Source organism: Littorina saxatilis, linkage group LG14 (assembly GCF_037325665.1).
Source record: "Littorina saxatilis isolate snail1 linkage group LG14, US_GU_Lsax_2.0, whole genome shotgun sequence".
Classification (NCBI taxonomy): Eukaryota; Metazoa; Mollusca; class Gastropoda; order Littorinimorpha; family Littorinidae; genus Littorina; species Littorina saxatilis.
In genome coordinates, this window is record NC_090258.1 from 4,206,825 (window position 1) to 4,228,075 (window position 21,251).

General features: G+C 41.0%; 1 protein-coding gene across 2 annotated transcripts in view; it reads right to left on the reverse strand.

Moving 5' to 3' along the window:
* LOC138946932 (dual oxidase maturation factor 1-like) overlaps positions 1-19,549 on the reverse strand; it is a 75,792-nt gene extending 56,243 nt beyond the window's left edge. For both annotated transcript variants that reach the window (XR_011449476.1, XM_070318345.1), the window contains exons 1-2: positions 18,949-19,549; positions 16,901-17,102 (exon numbers count right to left, since the gene is read on the reverse strand). Coding sequence is in view for 1 of the 2 variants with exons in the window: in XM_070318345.1 (XP_070174446.1) it covers positions 16,901-16,914 (14 nt within the window). In the remaining variant the exon portion in view is untranslated. The remainder of the gene's footprint in view (positions 1-16,900; positions 17,103-18,948) is intronic.
* Between the last annotated feature and the right edge of the window lie 1,702 nt (positions 19,550-21,251).

Genomic DNA, 21,251 nt, shown 5'->3' on the forward strand with positions numbered 1-21,251 from the left:
GGAGAGATAGGATAAGATAAGGAAGAGGAGGAAGACTGAAGAGGGAGAGATAGGATAAGATAAGGAAGAGGAGGAGGAAGACTGAAGAGGGAGAGATAGGATAAGATAAGGAAGAGGAGGAAGACTGAAGAGGGAGAGATAGGATAAGATAAGGAAGAGGAGGAGGAAGACTGAAGAGGGAGAGATAGGATAAGATAAGGAAGAGGAGGAAGACTGAAGAGGGAGAGATAGGATAAGATAAGGAGGAGGAGGAAAACTGAATAGGGAGAGATAGGATAAGATAAGGAAGAGGAGGAGGAAAACTGAAGAGGGAGAGATAGGATAAGATAAGGAAGAGGAGGAGGAAGACTGAAGAGGGAGAGATAGGATAAGATAAGGAAGAGGAGGAAGACTGAAGAGGGAGAGATAGGATAAGATAAGGAAGAGGAGGAAGACTGAAGAGGGAGAGATAGGATAAGATAACCAAAGGGTAAGATAATAAAACTTGTATGTCTATTTTCATTTCAACCATAAGATGGCAAATTGTCTTTTAGCGTCACATGGCACCACCGCTCAGGGGGACACACATAAACGCAACGACTGATTAAAATGTATTGTCATCATTTTCACGAGTTTTCATTCATACCCAGCCGGGGAATAAATCTCATGTTCCCCGTGCAATAAATCGAGGTGGTGAATGTGTTTGAGCTTTCAGGTGAAACGTGGATTGTCAAAGTAAAAGCCAATCAGGCTGATTGTTTGATGTGTGGAACCATCGCGGCTTTGGATTCGTGTTTCCGAGGACAACGATTGTAAGTATTCACTCTCAAAGACCAAATCAATGTTGATAATTACCGCGGCGACTCATGGTCAATTTGCACCTTATCTCTGTTATCGCAAAATCCACAACGAAAGTCATAAAACACTCAAAAGAAAAGAAATATGCTCAACACTTACTGAATTCACGCATATGATCGCAGCTCTGTAAATTTTCAGACTGAAAGAAAAGCGTCAACAAGCTACGTTTGACGTCACAGACAAGTTTGACGTGTTATCTCGAGAGAGAAGAAAACGTTAATGTCTATTTTCATGTCAACATGAAGATGGTAAATTGTCTCTTAGCACCACATGGCACTATAAACGCAACGATTAAAATGCATTATCGTACATTTGTAAGAGACATCAAAGACATCATAGTTCAGCCACAATGTTATTTCTCTTTTGAGATAATAACGTATTATTGTATTGTATTGTATTGTATTGTATTGTATTGTATTGTATTGTATTGTATTGTATTGTAAAGTTACACACAAGTTACCCAGTCTGACGTGATCACTTCACCTCCATGTTAGTACATTGTTTACTTCTGACCATCCTAATAGTCTCTATGCGTACACCGCCATACACTCACAATCCTCACACACTCACGAAAACAAAACAAAACTTTTCCCCGGCCCCGCGTACCACCACAGCAAGACAAACAATGCCGAAGTCAACACGAGGGTCATTCCAAAACTCACACGGCCTTAGTGCTCCGTGGCTTTGTAAATCAACAGTCTTTCAACAGTCCTTCTGTGTATTGCTCTGACTACGAGAACAAACAAATGTGATTGCTTTTGCCGTTTTTGTGTGATTGTAACCTCTGATCATTTGTGCTTCGCAGCTCATTTATTCAGCGATGATGCTGTGATCAGCGCTTGACTAGGCGAAGGATTGAATTAAAGTGATTACACTACAAGACTGAGAGAGATAGAGAGAGAGAGAGAGAGAGAGAGAGAGAGAGAGAGAGAGAGAGAGAGAGAGAGAGAGAGAGAGAGAGAGAGAGAGAGAGAGAGAGAGAGAGAGAGAGAGAGAGAGAGAGAGAGAGAGAGAGAGAGAGAGAGACTCATAACTTACGACAGCAATTAACTGAATACCTTTCTTTTGCCAACTTACTGCTAGAGGCAGTAGCAATTCAGGGCTCCTGCATTGAGCTTTTTGAAGTCGTCCGTTTCCCCTGCATCGAACAAGCTCGACAAGGGTACACAATATTATAGCAAATCTTTAAGGCTGGAGCACACTTTGGAAAGTACGTTGGAGTAGCCTCCCTTCTACGTTGGAGTAGCCTCCCTTCCCGGATTTAGAACGCGTTTCGTGTCGTAACAGATTTTCCACTTACTAGCCATATCCGTATGCAAAATAATGAAATAAACATTAGGAAATGGCAGACGTTTACAAATATCGACATTCTCTATCAGTGCAATAAAAAACAATCGTTAGAACTTGCATTTACGACATGTCGTGCGTGAGAACGTGTCAGTAAACAAGCACTTTTTGCCTTGCTGAAGAACCCCACGAGTCAAGCTAAAACAGACGACAAGTAATGGAAAGCAGTCTGCGGATAAACATAACAAACTACTGATGAAAAAGTGTGTTCATCCCTGCTCTGGATAAAAGACATCGGACTGATGACAACGTGGCAGCGTTCACGCGAAAAGATTTTTTTTCAGATTATCGCTTCTACATTTTATTGCACGTACTTGGGGCAGATCTGAATTTCTGAAAGATGACAAATCGGTCTTGTGAGTTGAGAACCACATGTTCTTTGCCGACAGAAATCACGATGGGACAAGATGTAGATTGTGTTGAAGAGATGTTTGCAGATTATCGCATCTACATTTTATTGCTCAGATCAATGCACGTAGTTGGGGTAGATCTGAATTTCGCAATGGAAGACGACAAATCCGTCTTGTGAGTTAAGAACCACACGTTCTTTGGCGGCAGAAATCACTATGGGACAAGATGAGGATTGTGTTGAGGGGCTAATACTGACTGACTTTAGATGAAGAGTTCCTAGACTGCCTGGTTTTTGTAGAGAGGCATCATGATGATATCCTGTTTTTTTTTTTTTACGTTCTTGGTGACAACGCGCCAGAACTTGATCGCACGAAGATCGAACTCTCGAAGAAAACAAGTTTATCGCTGAACATCGGAAATGTGAAATGCTCTTCCTGTCTGACCAGTCTCCCCGTTAAATCCACAGGCTACATTATTTATCAGGTAACTTACCAAACCGGAGTGTGTGTGTGTGTGTGTGTGTGTGTGTGTGTGTGTGTGTGTGTGTACACCGGATTACCACCATCAACGCACCCTTTTGGACTTTTCTACTATGCCTGCTGTGACATTCACGAGGATTATTGTGATTCTTGGACAATCGTGTGCCTATGCTGGACTTGCAGGAAGACAAACGGTGCCGGAACGGTATACGTGCTGCCAAGTGTGCACGTCCAGAGCTCAGTGTGAACCGAGAGTGAGTGTGTCATTGTGTGGAAGTTTTGCTTGATTGATTTATTTATTCATGATTTAATTTGCTTTTTGGTTCAATAGTAAAATCTGTGTACGTTATACTTTGTATTTTGTGGTGTGATTCGCCCGAGTGCGAGACCCCCATCCCCGAACGCCTCTGTGGGTGGAATTGTATATATATATATATATATACTTGTGTAACGTGAGTGTGTAGATGAGAATGTGAAAGTTGCTTTGGACCCAGATACACACAGCAGACACCAACGCAACAGCTAAGTTTCAGCCTGACAAAGAAATTCGAGTGACACAGCTAATGGCTGTACTTGTTATTTCTCTATTAAAACAAATGTTTCAAGATCTTTAGGCCAAAACAAATAAATTGTCTGTTTCTATTAACATGGCTAAAAAAAATAGGGTAGGTAGGTAGGTGTTTTTGTTGTTGTTGTTGCCAGGATAGAATTCTTGAAAATAACTAAATGACACAAAGAGACAAGACTCGCTATAGATAGATTTATAAAAAATAAAAAAATGTGACAAAGGATATAAAATGATTGTTTTACCTGGTCTGGAATCTTCAGTAGTAATTGCATAAAAAAAGTCTGATAATTATATCAATTATCATGTTAACTTTTTCTTAAAATGGGTGCGTTAAATCCTAGTCTGTTTGTTTTTAATGGACTAAGCAATCCTTGGACTGACAGAAAAGATGTATTTTAAAAATGTCCAGTTGCTTTTACTTATTTTTCTAATTGGAAGAGAATACAAATTATGCACTCTTTTCTGTTCAAATGGGTAGAGGGCGGGGGTAGTAAAAGGATCACAGTTCAAGATTTTGCGCGACAAGAGGTGTGTTTCTTTTATAAAGAGCAAAAACTCAACTTGGTATCTAACACTATTTCTGAACACTGTAACCACTTTAGCACTTTTCTTCCAAACTTCTAATTCAGCTTCAAAAATGATTAAAAAAAAGGGGTTTTTTTCTTCTGAAATCTACAGTTAAATCACTATTTTGGATATTCTATTTTGCTTCCCTATTTATCTTCTTAAGTTTTTGATCATCTGATTACCTTGCTTTTCTATTTGGAAGATAGTATGCACTCTTTTCTGAAAAATGGGTAGGGGGTGGGGGTAGTAAAAGCATCACAGTATAAAATTTTGTGCGACAAGAGGTGTGTTTCTTTTAACTTTGATGAAGAGGGATAACTCAACTTGGTATCTAACACTAGTTCTGAACACTGTAACCACTTTAGCACTTTTAATTTATTTGTTCTGTCTTCCAAGCTTTAAATTCAGCTAATAAAATGAGTAAAACAGTGTGTGTTTTCTGAATTCACCAGTTAAATAACTCTGTTGGATGTTATTGTTTGCTTCCCTATTTCTGTTCTGAAGTTTTTGATCACCTGACTACCTTGCTTTTCTATTTGGAAGATAATATGCACTCTTTTCTGAAAAATGGGTAGGGGGTGGGGGTAGTAAAAGCATCACAGTTCAAGATTTTGCGCAACAAGAGGTGTGTTTCTTTTAACTGTGATGAAGAGGGATAACTCAACTTGGTACCAAACACTATTTCTGAACACTGTAACCACTTTAACACTTTCATTTTTTTCTCTCTCTGTCTTCCAAGCTTTAAAATTTAGCTAATAAAATGAGTAAAAAAGTGGGTTTTTTTTCAGAATTCACCAGTTAAATCACTATGTTGGATGTTCTATTTTGCTTCCCTATTTCTGTTCTTCAGTTTTTGATCATCTGACTACCCTGCTTTTCTTTTTGGAAGATAATATGCACTCTTTTCTGACAAATGGGAAGGGGGTGGGGGTAGTAAAAGCATCACAGTTCAAAATTGTGCACGTTAAGAGGTGTATTTTGTTTTAATTGGTAAAGAGGGATAACTCAACTTGGTATCTAACACTATTTCTGAACACTGTTATCACTTTAACACTTTTGATTTATGTTTGTCTGTGTTCCAAGTTTCAAATTAAGCTTCAAAAATGGGTAAAAAAAATGTTTTTTTAATAATTCACAAGTTAAATCATTATGTTGGATGTTCTATTTTGCTTCCCTCTTTCTCTTCTTTAAGTTTTTGATCATCTGACTACCCTGCTTTTCTATTTGAAAGATAATATGCACTCTTTTCTGAAAAATGGGTAGGGGGTGGGGGTAGTAAAAGCATCACAGTTCAAGATTTTGCGCGACAAGAGGTGTGTTTTTTTTTAACTGTGATGAAGAGGGATAACTCAACTTGGTATCAAACACTATTTCTGAACACTGTAACCACTTTGGCACTTTTAATTTTTTTTTTCTGTCTTCAGTTCCAAGCTTTAAATTAAGCTAATAAAATGAGTAAAAAAGTGGGGTTTTTTTTAGAATTCACCAGTTAAATCACTATGTTGGATGTTCTATTTTGCTTCCCTATTTCTGTTCTGAATTTTTTGATCATCTGACTACCCTGCTTTTCTATTTGGTAGATAATAATTATGCACTCTTTTCTGAAAAAATGGGTAGGGGGTGGGGGAAGTAAAAGTATCACAATTCAAGATTTTGGCCGACAAGAGGTGTATTTCTTTTAACAGTAGTAAAGAGGAATAACTCAACTTGGTATCTAACACTATTTCTGAACACTGTAATCACTTTAACACTTTTAATTTATGTTTGTTTGTGTTCCAAGTTTTAAATTAAGCTTCAAAAATGGGTAAAAAAATAGTTTTCTCATAATTCACAAGTTAAATCATTATGTTGGATGTTCTATTTTGCTTCCCTCTTTCTCTTCTTAAGTTTTTGATCATCTGACTACCCTGCTTTTCTATTTGGAAGATAATATGCACTCTTTTCTGACAAATGGGAAGGGGGTGGGGGTAGTAAAAGCAACACAGTTCAAAATTTTGCGCGTTAAGAGGTTGTTTTTTTTTAAAATTGGTAAAGAGGGATAACTCAACTTGGTATCTAACACTATTTCTGAACACTGTAATCACTTTAACACTTTTAATTTATGTTTGTCTGTGTTCCAAGTTTCAAATTAAGCTTCAAAAATGGGTTAAAAAAATGGTTTTTTTAATAATTCACAAGTTAAATCATTATGTTGGATGTTCTATTTTGCTTCCCTCTTTCTCTTCTTTAAGTTTTTGATCATCTGACTACCCTGCTTTTCTATTTGAAAGATAATATGCACTCTTTTCTGAAAAATGGGTAGGGGGTGGGGGTAGTAAAAGCATCACAGTTCAAGATTTTGCGCGACAAGAGGTGTGTTTCTTTTAACTGTGATGAAGAGGGATAACTCAACTTGGTACCAAACACTATTTCTGAACACTGTAACCACTTTAGCACTTTCATTTTTTTTCTCTCTGTCTTCCAAGCTTTAAAATTCAGCTAATAAAATGAGTAAAAAAGTGGTTTTTTTCAGAATTCACCAGTTAAATCACTATGTTGGATGTTCTATTTTGCTTCCCTATTTCTGTTCTTCAGTTTTTGATCATCTGACTACCCTGCTTTTCTATTTGGTAGATAATATGCACTCTTTTCTGAAAAAATGGGTAGGGGGTGGGGGAAGTAAAAGTATCACAGTTCAAGATTTTGCGCGACAAGAGGTGTATTTCTTTTAACAGTGGTAAAGAGGGATAACTCAACTTGGTATCTAACACTATTTCTGAACACTGTAATCACTTTAACACTTTTAATTTATGTTTGTTTGTGTTCCAAGTTTTAAATTAAGCTTCAAAAATGGGTAAAAAAAAATAGTTTTCTCATAATTCACAAGTTAAATCATTATGTTGGATGTTCTATTTTGCTTCCCTCTTTCTCTTCTTAAGTTTTTGATCATCTGACTACCCTGCTTTTCTATTTGGAAGATAATATGCACTCTTTTCTGACAAATGGGAAGGGGGTGGGGGTAGTAAAAGCATCACAGTTCAAAATTGTGCACGTTAAGAGGTGTATTTTGTTTTAATTGGTAAAGAGGGATAACTCAACTTGGTATCTAACACTATTTCTGAACACTGTTATCACTTTAACACTTTTGATTTATGTTTGTCTGTGTTCCAAGTTTCAAATTAAGCTTCAAAAATGGGTAAAAAAAATGTTTTTTTAATAATTCACAAGTTAAATCATTATGTTGGATGTTCTATTTTGCTTCCCTCTTTCTCTTCTTTAAGTTTTTGATCATCTGACTACCCTGCTTTTCTATTTGAAAGATAATATGCACTCTTTTCTGAAAAATGGGTAGGGGGTGGGGGTAGTAAAAGCATCACAGTTCAAGATTTTGCGCGACAAGAGGTGTGTTTTTTTTTAACTGTGATGAAGAGGGATAACTCAACTTGGTATCAAACACTATTTCTGAACACTGTAACCACTTTGGCACTTTTAATTTTTTTTTTCTGTCTTCAGTTCCAAGCTTTAAATTAAGCTAATAAAATTAGTAAAAAAGTGGGGTTTTTTTTAAAATTCACCAGTTAAATCACTATGTTGGATGTTCTATTTTGCTTCCCTATTTCTGTTCTGAATTTTTTGATCATCTGACTACCCTGCTTTTCTATTTGGTAGATAATAATTATGCACTCTTTTCTGAAAAAATGGGTAGGGGGTGGGGGAAGTAAAAGTATCACAGTTCAAGATTTTGCGCGACAAGAGGTGTGTTTTTTTTAACTGTGATGAAGAGGGATAACTCAACTTGGTATCTAACACTATTTCTGAACACTGTAATCACTTTAACACTTTTAATATATGTTTGTCTGTGTTCCAAGTTTCAAATTAAGCTTCACAAATGGGTAAAAAAAATAGTTTTCTCATAATTCACAAGTTAAATCATTATGTTGGATGTTCTATTTTGCTTCCCTCTTTCTCTTCTTAAGTTTTTGATCATCTGACTACCCTGCTTTTCTATTTGGAAGATAATATGCACTCTTTTCTGACAAATGGGAAGGGGGTGGGGGTAGTAAAAGCATCACAGTTCAAAATTTTGCGCGTTAAGAGGTGTATTTTTTTTTAAATTGGTAAAGAGGGATAACTCAACTTGGTATCTAACACTATTTCTGAACACTGTAATCACTTTAACACTTTTAATCAATGTTTGTTGGTGTTCCATGCTTCAAATTGAGCTTCAAAATGGATACAAAAGGATTTTTTTCCGAATTCACAAGTAAAATCACTACGTTTAATGTTCTATTTTGCTTCCCTATTTCTCTTCTTCAGTTTGTGATCATCTGATTGTTATTTTGTTTACATTTTCACAATACAATATTGCAACTTATTCAGTAGTGTTTGCGTGAAAAAATCTGATACCTATGCTTAAACTTCAGTCGTTATCTTAAAATTTTGCGCGTTAAGCCCTTTATATTTTGTATTTTCCTGATAAAGCAAACATTGAACTAACAGAAAAAGTAACTTTTAAAACTACCTAATCACTTTGAAATTGGGCCTCCAAAGTGTTCTCCAGCCTTAAAGCGATGCTGGCCTTTTGGAGAAGGGTCAACGTTGATCGGAACCGTGAAGCATGTACTCCGACATGGACACTCGATCAAGATATACAATAAATAAAGAAACAAAATCTTCTTTGACTTACCGCAAAACATAAATTATACTGATCATGAAAGATTAATCTCAAGCCATTATTGTTGTCGATTTTAATCCGTCTTTTGGAAAAAGCGTCACAAGGAGATTAGAATGATAGTATATGAAATAACAGATGACATTGCCTTTTGTTACTGACATATTGCATTAGATCGTGACGGGTTCTCTCCGTTTATAACTCGCGAGCAAGCTGTGATGATTGCAAACCAGAGCCATTTGCAAGCTTACCAAACAGCGGGGAATCCAACTGGAATCTGTGTACATACCCACCGTCGCCATTGGTGTGTTTTAGGTTCAGTCTGTTGTCTCTGTTTCTCTTACGTAATCGTGTCTGTTTTAGCGGATTATGTTGTTCCCATTTTGGTGATCATTGTCTATAAACACTTTAAGGTGTGTACAATCGTGTTGGTTATGAGAATACTCTGTTATATTGCTGTTGTATCTAATTCGTCGCTGTGACGTTGGCGAAGACAAACATGATAAATATTTTGCAACAGGAAAGTGAGGATTTTAGCATATCAAGCGAGTTCGAATACCCAACGAAAGAGAAGATCGTCATTCAAAACTTCGATCTTACACCCGATATAGTGGTATAGTATGTGAAGATTGGACACCGTATTATGTACAGCGCACGAAAAACCTTTAGCTGATAAAACGTTGGTATAGAGGCAGTGGTTTCACTGTTGAATTACGACGAACTTCGTATGTAAGTTCAATTTATTTGACTGCAACGACTTCTGAAACACAAATCACTAATCCAGAGAAATTGGTGGAAGTCACAACAGCAAGCACACAGTCAAAGAGCTGGTGGAAGTTCATTCAGCAAAACCAAACCCAACATTTAGTAGTTGTAGCAGAATTCACGAGAGCATATAGTCACACAGTTGACGGATATCAAGTTGTTAGCACGAATACTATCACGACCAACTAAAGAAACAATTCCGTTGTTGTGGTACATTTTACAAACACAGTCGCACATTATGTAAGACGATAAATCCAAAGACTCAACACATTGATGAAGTTGTACTGACAAGCACAAACACCTTACCACAAATAAAAAGCATATTGTTACAAAATACACGTCCCAATTTGGCAACGTGTACGTGCCACATAGGCAGGCTCCGACGCTGTACATCATTAGTCAAACTGAGTCAGGACATGTTTAAGGACATACATACATGTACTAATTACGTATGATGACGCGTTTTTGTGTTGGCGTGTGGTTTTCCTGAATCCGACTGTGATGACCTGTAATATAACACCCCCCCCCAACACACACACACACACACACAAACACACACACACACACACACACACACACATACACACACACACACACTCACATACTCTCCCCCCCTCCCCCCAACACACACACCAAAACAGAATGACAGTGAGAAAGTGAAGTCCTGCTATGAGTTATGTACAAAACAGTAGCCTACATGACTCGTTAGGGGTCCCTCTCGTTCGTGCTGATTGATTAAACTGGCAACATCCACTGGCGTAAACGATTATAGTTTTAATGTGACAAGTGATTTAGGGGACGGACGGGGAGAATTTAACCGTGCATTGAATTGTGTGATTATATTATTACTGCCAATACTTTTGACTCACGTACTCCTTGTAAGTGTATCGATGATTGCAGAATGTTCAGTGTTTTGGTAAGTAGCTATATTTGACTTTCTTACTTGAAAAATAAAATAAAATATAGCTATGGAGGGCCAGGGGGGGGGGGGCGAGCGGTTGTTAATTGGCCGAATGTTTAAACAGAAAACAAACAAAAGCAACAACTTGACATTGGTGCAGTTGCCGAGTTAGTAAAAATAGTCACGCAAAAAAAGCAAGCACACACACACACACACAAACACACACACAAACACACACGTTCGCTGGAGCGAAAACAAAACAAAAACCTTAAACAGTTTTAAGATAAGAATATCAAAAACATGGAGTGTTTGCGTCATAACTGAGTATATTATGCAATGTTTGAACAACGCGCGGGTTGGAGATTAAAAGATATAACAAGTTTAGGTATACCAGCTATATGCATATGATTGTCGTTTGCACAGAAAGCAAGCAACTACGCGCGAGTTATGCAGATGAAAGAATGAGAATAGCCAAACAGCCTAGTCACCACGAAGTCGGCTTTATGAATTAATTTGCAGATTGTGTGATGTTCAAAGTTTGTTCTAGAGAGGATTCGGTGCTGAAAGTGTGCCTTTGTGTGTGATGGCTTTAATCCGAGGCACGTCATGCGGTCAATGTAACGTGTTGTGTACGTGCTTTGAAAGTGTCCACCCTCAGCGGTGGTGATTCATAGATAGGTAGGACTGTAACACACTAGAGGGAAACACACACACACACACCGCGCACATCATTTTTTTTATCATTATTCTCTGTGTGTGGTTTCGGGTTACGTCTTATTTATGTTACCCTGTCTCTTTCTCTCCCCCCCCCCCCCCTCCTACCTTTCCATTCAGTCTTCTTTTTCTTCCCAGCTCATTGTTCCTCCCACTGCGCCCATTGTGGCCTTCTCTCTCTCTCTCTCTCTCTCTCTCTCTCTCTCTCTCTCTCTCTCTCTCTCTCTCTCTCTCTCTTACTCTCCAAATTACTTCTTCTTTCTATTTCCTCTATCATCCCATCTTTTACATCCACTCTCCAAAATCGCCCAACTCCCTCCCCTCCCCTCCCCTTACCTGATGCAACGACAAGATGTTTGAAGGGTTTGGCAGTTTAATTGCTCTGTGTTGCAGTGTCGGTCGCACGGCGGTGTGCATTGCCGTTTGTTTCAACGAATCATAATGTGCTTGGGTAAAAGAGCTGTATGCTATTTGCATAAATGCATGTCTATTTCGTTGAGGTTTCGTCATCCACAAAACCACAAAATCTCTCACAATACGCCGAACTTCTTTAATCTTTGAGTTTTTGCAAGATTATGGGCCTAAATTCTTTTTTCCCTTCAGGATTCGTTTTTATAAATTTGCTCTTTGGAAAATAGCCAGGTCTTCTCTTTTGAATCAGAATAAGTTTTGGGGCATATATCCGCATGCATGGGTATATGCTGTGGCCACCATATCAGAAAGGTTATTATGTTGCATCAGAATGGATGTTTTGTATAATTATACCGTGTGTAAGATAGCAGAAAGGGTATTTTGTATTGTTCTGTCTCTCCGTTATAAAGGAATGCGTTGTGGATGGGTGTTGTCCTAGTTACTGAGCTAAGAGCCTCTTTGTGGCAAGTGACCTTTGATATAATGGACCTAGAGTAAGTTAAAGCGGTGCTGGTTTTATGGTTTGTGTTGCCTGGTCAAGCCCGACTTTCAAAGCAGAGCAATGTCTTAAAATACGCTCCACGTTAAAGACATCAAACAGGTTATTCAGTGTAGCCTTTCTGTCTGTCTGTCTTTATCTCTTTCTCTGTGTCTCTGTCTGTCTCTTTCTGTTTGTCTCTCTCTTTCTCTTGCTGTCTGTTTCTATCTGTCGGTCTGTCTGTCTGTCTTGTCTGTCTCCCACCCCTTCTCTCTCTTTCGCTCCCTCCAACCTCTTTCTCTATTTCAGTTTCTTGCGTCTCCTCTCTCTCTTCTCCCCCCCCCCCCCCCCCCCGCCTTTGTTTCATCTTCCTAGCTTGTATCCCTTCACCTTCCTTCAAGGTTCGCGTAAACAACAACAGCAACAACAACAAGTCATATAGTCGAAGTAAACTAGCCAGCGCCAGACACAGCTTTGGAAAACCTGTTCCGAACTACAATGTCTAGGAGAAAATATTTTGGCCTGTAGTATGGTGGCTGTTGTTGGGCAAACAGAGTCAACGGATTTAAACAAATAGCACCAACAAGGACAGTCACGAACTTGCAGCGCTTTTTCCTTTCTATCTTTCTTTTTTTTTCACTCATTTTTTTTAATCTATTTATATTTTTCTCACGTCCTCCGTTGTGGGAAATTTCATGCGACGAACAAACAGGTGAAAAGCAAAACAAAACAGTCACAAAAACAAAAAACAAAGCAAAACAGAAGAAAGAGAAGAACAGAAAATAAAGCCCTCACCAGTTACATAATCTTAAAAGAATATGAACAAAACGCATGCACTTGGGCGCTGATCCGTCTTGTAATTTCCTGCATAAACCACGACAAGGACGAATCATCACACCTGTCCTTTAACCGAATAACCAATCGTTAAACTATTTAACCAATCATATATTACAATTTTATTTAAAGTCCAATCTTAATGAATAACCTCAGGGATTTTTAAATAACATCTTGTGAACTGAATTAAGGACTGAGAGTGATTCATTAAATTGATGGCCATTTAAAATACGAGGTACCGAATCATCGCTTCCCATTCTGCCCCCGCTCTGATGTAGCCGATATCCTTCACTCTCCGATAAATGCGAACCTGTCCGTTGGGTCACATGACAGCCACACACAGAAGCAAATCCCCCCACCCTTGCAGAGAAAAATCGCTTTTTTCAAGAATGAGTGTATAGAGCTTTGTGTAACTAGTATCACAGAATCGAGCTTTGGTTCCCACCTCAGCTGTCCGAGTTACTGATGCGTAGATGAAAAAAAAGAAAAAGATCGGTAACTAAAAACTCAATTTTATTTTATTTATTTACTTCTTTTGTGTGTGTGTGTGGGGGGGGGGGGGGGGGGAAGTTACTACATTTTACGAGTATAATTGCAGAAAAAAATCGTGTTCACATCGCCGGTTCTTTTGGCTTTTTGTTCATGTGTATGGACGGCAGCAACTAAGTCCAATTCAATTGTACAGTACATCCCATGGACGGCATACTTTTGGAATAAAATTGGCACAGCAAGCGCTAATTTTTTTTCTGCATTTTGTGAATGTAAACGTCACAGCGGGCGAGTTCAGACGCAGGTGTCGAATGGAAGGGGGAGAGGGGGGGGGGGGGGGGGGGAGTCGGGGTCGGGGTCGAAATGATGGTCGTAAGAAAGGAAAACTATGTAAATGATACCCACCCCCTACCCCCTTTATTGACGCTTTTAACGGCGATTTCCGCAATATTTTTTATTATGACACCCAATCTCCCTTCTAAATGCACTCGCATTTCCTGTTCAGCATTGGACAGTTAAGGGACCCCATCGCTAAACTGTTCCACAACGCCCCGAAAATGATGTATTCGGATCTTGAATTGAACTGATAGTATGGGTTCGAATCCCTGCCGCGCCTAGTGGGCTAAGGGAAAGAGGTGTTTCCGATCTCCCAGGACAACTTATGTGCAGACCTGCTATAGTGCCTTGTCCCCCTCCGTATGTACACGCAAGCACACGACCAAGTGCGCACGGAAAAGATCCTGTAATCCATGTCAGAGTCCGGTGGGTTATAGAAACACGAAAATACCAAGCATGAATCCCCCGAAAGCCTAAATGGCGGGATAAAAACGGCCATACACGTAAAAACCGTGGGAGTTTCAGCCCATGAACGAAAGAAAGAACTGACAGTATCTTACGGTGGAAAACTCTCTGGAACTGAGAGTCTGAAACTACTTTCCTTTCGTTGCAGAAAAAGCGAAGACGAATCGAAAAGTTTGACGATAAAGAGTTGGGTGTACTATTAACATTATGTTAATGAGTTGTCGTAATTAAGGTTAATACTTTTTATTTATCCACACCTTTCTTCCCGTTAACAGATCATGTTAACTATCACAGATCATGTTAACTATCACAGATCATGTTAACTATCACAGATCATGTTAACTATCACAGATCATGTTAACTATCACAGATCATGTTAACTATCACAGATCCGTCTTGGACCAATCAACAAATAGCGAAGGTTATGCATGCGTGCATGCGTGCGTTCGCGCGCGCGTGCTTGCTAGCTCGCGTGCGTACGTGTGTGTAATATTTTGTCCGTAAAAATGTTTCTCTTCACGGAACAGGGCTTAGGGTCGGAAGGAAAAAAACTTAGCTCGGGCTACCGTAAGCACACAATATGATTTTTGGGGTTATGTATTCATTTGTTTGAATTTTTGTTACGTATCATTTACATACCCCAAGGCATCTTCCACATGAACAAACTTGATATGAAAACTATTTAGCATGGCACCCGTGTCAGCAACCCTCCTCCAGCTATGCACGGTTGTTGACATAACACGAAACGTCACCGACTGTCAAAGCTTCATTTTGCACACGCTGGCGATTCAGTTTCTACATTACATATTGATGATTTGTTTTTTATACAGAACAATGAATCATCGTGTGCACTTGCTCTGAGAAAGCAAGTGACTGTAAAGACACATCGATTCCCGTGTAAATGATCTCGTACACCAAACCCACAATGCGTCCTGGCTTTTACACGGGTCAAGGTCACCCGTCCACTTTGACACGTGTGCGCCTTGAGTCGCCTTGTGGTGAGATATGTGCGCCTTGAGTCGCCTTGTGGTGAGATATGTGCGCCTTGAGTCGCCTTGTGGTGAGATATGTGCGCCTTGAGTCGCCTTGTGGTGAGATATGTGCGCCTCGAGTCGCCTTGTGGTGAGATATGTGCGCCTTGAGTCGCCTTGTGGTGAGATATGTGCGCGTTATCAATTCTCGTATCATTATTATTATACCACACATCTTCAGTCTAGCTACTTCCTGTCTAGAATACCGGCACGGTTGGCCTAGTGGTAAGGCGTCCGCCCCGTGATCGGGAGGTCGCGGGTTCAAACCCCGGCCGGGTCATACCTAAGACTTTAAAATTGGCAATCTAGTGGCTGCTCCGCCTGGCGTCTGGCATTATGGGGTTAGTGCTAGGACTGGTTGGTCCGGTGTCAGAATAATGTGACTGGGTGAGACATGAAGCCTGTGCTGCGACTTCTGTCTTGTGTGTGGCGCACGTTAAATGTCAAAGCAGCATCGCCCTGATATCACCCTTCGTGGTGGACTGGGCGTTAAGCAAACAAACAAACAAATCACAGGGAAAAGCCAGGACTGTGGCCGTGATCACGACCGTGTATACAGGAAGGACGACAACTTTAAACTCTCAATCTGAAGTGTACACATTCTCTCCTGGAACGATTTTACGCACGACGAGTTTGTACAATAACAAGTGCACCCTCCATCCCAGTGATCCTCCCGCCGTTGGATGAAACAAGTTGACATGCTGCAGTGACCCCACGCCAAACGGTCATCACCCTGGCGTGTCTGACCCATCAAAAAACACCCAAAGGGATTATCTGGTCAATAAAATCAGCAGTCGTAGAAACGGTTTTCCAACCCTTCTCTTGTCTGTGGGCGAGTGGGGTCGACATTGTGGTTTTGTATTTTTTTGTTTCGCGCTTTTCTCGGAGTATCATCGCACAGTCTGTTTTGAAGCTTGTCAAAGGTAAAAGAATAGTGCAGAAAAAATAAGTTCGATCTTTATTTTGAGGGATGTCTCCTGCGAGTCTGCTTCGCGATTGGTTTCATCGTACATGAACATATTTGTTTTACAGCGCGCTTAACTTGAATGATAAAACACAACGTGAACCCCACAATATGAAGATGACAAGAAAAGCGCGTTGGGACCACGATGGTCGTCTTTCTGTGGTGTTTTTCCATTCAGAAGTCACAGTGGTGCCTGTACCCAATGCTCCATTTCTTTCCCCGGATTTGCGGATTTGAACAGGGACAGTACAACGAGCGTATCAAGAAGAACTAAATGCCAGCAGCTAAGACCGTGTCTGCTGGCAGAAATGCAAGTCTTGATGCACTAGTACGGTTTACGACCAGAAGATACACAGAACGACACATTTTATGGAACAGAAGTACGGGCTTTGTGTGTTGGTGTGTCTGGTAAAGAAGATGTTGTGCCTGTCAACCACACAGTAATTAACAACTTCATTCCAACGACCAGCGACAACTGCTGCAACCAAATATTAATACATGCCACAGAATTATTCATTCCACTAACGCCTTCCAGTGTTCGCAATAGGTTACAAAAAGTGTGTTCACATTGGAACACTTTAGTCTTGAGTGTAGAATATAGTATACAAACCAACAAGCAACAACAAAACCAACAAACAAACGAACAAACAGACTTACAAAACAAAGCAAGCAGAACAGAATTACACAAACTTGAAAAGAACCAATTCCTTACCCTTCGACTGGCATCGGCACGTCAACAATCGTAGGAAATGAAGAAATTGGTTGTTGCTAATGATGGGCGTCTCCTTCCGCTCGCTGTCGCTGATGTCGGTGTTGTTGTTGTTGTTGTCAAACGAGTGTCGGTGACGTATAGCGGTTGTATGTTGTAGTGTCAGCTGACTGCAGCCAGGGTTGCGAAGAAAGACAGGTTTGCACTGGAAAAAAGCATGACGAGATAGTTTATGGTCCAGCGCACAAAAAAACTCCCTGCGAGGAGTTCCCCTTACTTTCGTCAACGTCAGCAATATTTTAATGCTTTTTGTGTGTCAGTGTTCCTGCTCTGTTAGAGCATACGCCCTGCAGCGTCCTTGTATGTAGCATGAATCGTCTTTCAGATTTTTCTGTGGAAAGATTTCCAAGATTTGTCCAGACCAGCACTTTATGTTCTTCCAAAACGGGTGTTGAAGGCAATGGCTGTGTTCTGGGTCAATCTCTCTAAGACCAGTTGTTCTGGGTCAATCTCTCTAAGACCAGTTGTTCTGGGTCAATCTCTCTAAGACCAGTTGTTCTGGGTCAATCTCTCTAAGACCAGTTGTTCTGAGTCAATCTCTCTAAGACCAGTTGTTCTGGGTCAATCTCTCTAAGACCAGTTGTTCTGGGTCAATCTCTCTAAGACCAGTTGTTCTGAGTCAATCTCTCTAAGACCAGTTGTTCTGAGTCAATCTCTCTAAGACCAGTTGTTCTGGGTCAATCTCTCTAAGACCAGTTGTTCTGAGTCAATCTCTCTAAGACCAGTTGTTCTGGGTCAATCTCTCTAAGACCAGTTGTTCTGGGTCAATCTCTCTAAGACCAGTTGTTCTGGGTCAATCTCTCTAAGACCAGTTGTTCTGGGTCAATCTCTCTAAGACCAGTTGTTCTGGGTCAATCTCTCTAAGACCAGTTGTTCTGGGTCAATCTCTCTAAGACCAGTTGTTCTGGGTCAATCTCTCTAAGACCAGTTGTTCTGGGTCAATCTCTCTAAGACCAGTTGTTCTGAGTCAATCTCTCTAAGACCAGTTGTTCTGGGTCAATCTCTCTAAGACCAGTTGTTCTGGGTCAATCTCTCTAAGACCAGTTGTTCTGGGTCAATCTCTCTAAGACCAGTTGTTCTGGGTCAATCTCTCTAAGACCAGTTGTTCTGGCAGTGTTAACGTTTGCTTTCTGTGTTCTCCTCTCTTGGGAATCCAATATATGTCCAGGTGATTCTACAGACACGCGACATCCGAAGACGACTCGTTTGTTACATCTGAATGCACTGGTGGGTTGAATTGGTGGCACAGTCGCTTTCATACAATGTTTTCTTTTTTTTAAGAGACTAGTGTATTTTATCGATGAAAACACAGACAGCATACGAAAAAAGCCGCTTCTCAGACCTTTCTGGTTAATGTTTAATCGATGAATTAATTGTTAAGACTTTAAGACGTAGTTATCCACACCGTTCGTCCTTACAACAGGACAGAATTATGCATTGACGTCACGTGACGGTCATCAACCAATGGCAGCACAGTATGATGGAACATGGTCACGTCGAACCTGTCTCCCTTGTAGGAAAGCCTGCATCCACTTTATGAGTACAGCAGACGTGTTGATAACTGTATCCAGTCTAACGGGCTCGCATTTCTACTCTATTAGACCAAGAAACAGCGCAGAAGGCTAATAAAGAAGTAATAAACTCAGCGTGAATGGAACGTGTGTCAAAAACCATCGCGTTTTTTCGATGGGAACAACGGGGAACACAGGAAAGATGGCGTTGTTTGTTTTTTACACAGTCGTTACGCTGTCAGCAAAATAACATTACCAAGCCATAAAATTCACGTTGTTCAACGGTGTGTCATTTTGAAATTTGGTGATATTGACTCGAAGCATTAATAACCAACGGTGTAATGGGAGACTTCCGTATTATTCAAGCAATCAGCCTAGAAAATGGGTCTCCGATTGCCAATTCGGTCTTTGTGTGGTTGGTCGAGCTTATCGATCTATTCATTTTAGCTTGGGTTTGAAGACGCTTTAAAGTATACTCACTTTCTGTGATTGCCAGTAGCCGGGTAGAAGTCCTGTGACATTCCCTTGTTGTTTTTAATCATGAGATAATCACACCACTAAAAAGAAAACGGGAAAGCCAGTTCTTCCGATACCTCGTCGGCAACCAGAACGTTCTGTTGACAGCTCCGTAACAGAAAGCGAAAAAAAAGCCCACTGTTGATGAAGATGACCTCCGGAGAGCTTAACCAATTCTGCATACAGGTCAGTCCTTATCCAGAGCACTCGCACCACGTGATGTCAGTTCGGACAAGCTGGGTCACACCTCAAATCGAAGAAATGGGAAGCAGCACGAAGAAGAGCGCGAACTCTACGTGCCAACGAGAAGACGAAGACGACGAAGAAGAATGAGACGAAACTGAGCGAAGCAGACTTCTGGGGTCCTCGAAGAGCTGAGGAGAGTCCTGAAATCCTTCCCTGTGAAGGGGAACAAGGACGATCCTCAAGTCGTCTCACATCCTGCCCAAAAGCTGGCGCAGAGAAGACACGAGAAGAAGAAGAAGAGAAAGGACCTACAGAAGCTGTCCTATAGCTATGTCCTCGTCTCTCGCTCTCTCCGGGTCGCAACGCCAAGAGATAGGCGTACAGGAAGGATGCTGAACGCGAAAGAGACCAACGAAGTCCCATACGACTTGTCGGCCCTGCGGGTTGTGATTCGGGATACGGATGAAGGGGGGGGGGGGTGGGGTGATCAGGGGTGGGGTGGGGGGTGGGGTGAGATGAGAGAACGCCGTAAGTTGGAGCGGGTGGAGGGGGGCACGGTAGAAGAGGTAGGAACGCTAGATACGGAGGATACAGTAGGTGAGGATGAGAGAAACGGGGGGATGCGAAGGATGGGAGGAAGGATTAGATTAACGAGAGGGAGGGAACATTTTATAGATACAGTCCTATAGCTAGGGGGACTAAGATTCAGATCAGGATTTGCCTCGGCCCAGACAGGGACAGAGAAAAGGAGAGAGAGGGTGAGGGAAACGGGGGGGATAACTGGATTTAAAAAGCGATGTGGGGGCGCTTAACTGTCAAAGTTTGACGACGCGGGGATGATCGTATGATATGCATGAAGCAGCCCGGGGCTGTGCTAAAACTGAAGAGGCTCTGCATGGGTTGCTGCTCGGCGATTGCTAGCTTGCTTGCCTGGCTGTAGTCAACCCGCCCCTTTACTAACTCACTCAACACACAGAGAAAGTTGTTGCGAAAATCAAACAGAAGCGCGAAGTGCGCATTAAACAGGGACTGGTGTTTGTGATTGCAGCGGCTGTCGGCTTGACTGAAGTCATCGTTCTGCGCATGAAGAAGGACTAGGCTTGGAACGACAGCAGGTGAACCCTTCCACGATCTTCGGGCGAGAGGAAATCTTGCAGAGGATCGTCACAAGAAGATTGGAGCATCCTCAACATCTGTGCTCAGCCGAACTGCCGGTTGTTCCGCCGAAGACAAGCACGTTACCACTCCAGGTAGGATATTATTGTTTGAGATTGTGTTACTGCTTTGATGTTGTTGTTGTTGTGTTTGTGTTATCCTTTTTACATCCTATTGTTTGAACATGAATGCAGAATTTTCAAACATAGAAAGGCACACATTAGCCTATATACATTACAAGCGTATCTTTGTATGCGTGTTGGCAGCAAATAATGTAGTTTTGTGTCTGGCGCTCTGTGGGTAGTGTGCATACGTGTTTGCAATATTTTCAGTGTATGCGTGGGAGACTTTATGTGTGCGTCTCTGTCTGTATCTCTGTCTCTCTCCTTAACTCGCTCTCTCTCTCTTTCTCTCTCTCTCTTTCTCTCTCTCTCTCTGTCTCTCTCTTTCTCTCTCTCTCTTTCTCTCTCTCTCTCTGTCTCTCTCTCTGTGTCTCTCTCCTTTCCTCGCTTGTCCTTTTATTGTCTTTATTTTTATGTCTTAGTTTAGCAGGGACAGATTGTAAGACTAGGCGTGAGCCTAAAATCTCCATCCTTGAGTAATACAGTTCGTTCGTTCGTTCGCGCTCTCTCTCTCTCTCTCCCTCTCTGGCTCGCACCCTCACTCTCTCCCTCCCTGGGAATGCTAAGCTGATGAGTATGACATCGTACCCCGGATTGGCCAGAGGGTCGGTCGGACTTCGGTCAATGAACTAACACAATTACCGGAGACAAATTGCAACGTGGTTCCGTGCGTCAATCTTCCCATTTTTTTTTTTTTTTTTTTTTTTTTTTTTTTTGGGGGGGGGGGGGGGGGGTGGGCGGTAGACTTTCACTTGTATGGTCATTTTCACCGTCCGTTTTAGGCAGTTATACTCCGTTTTCGGG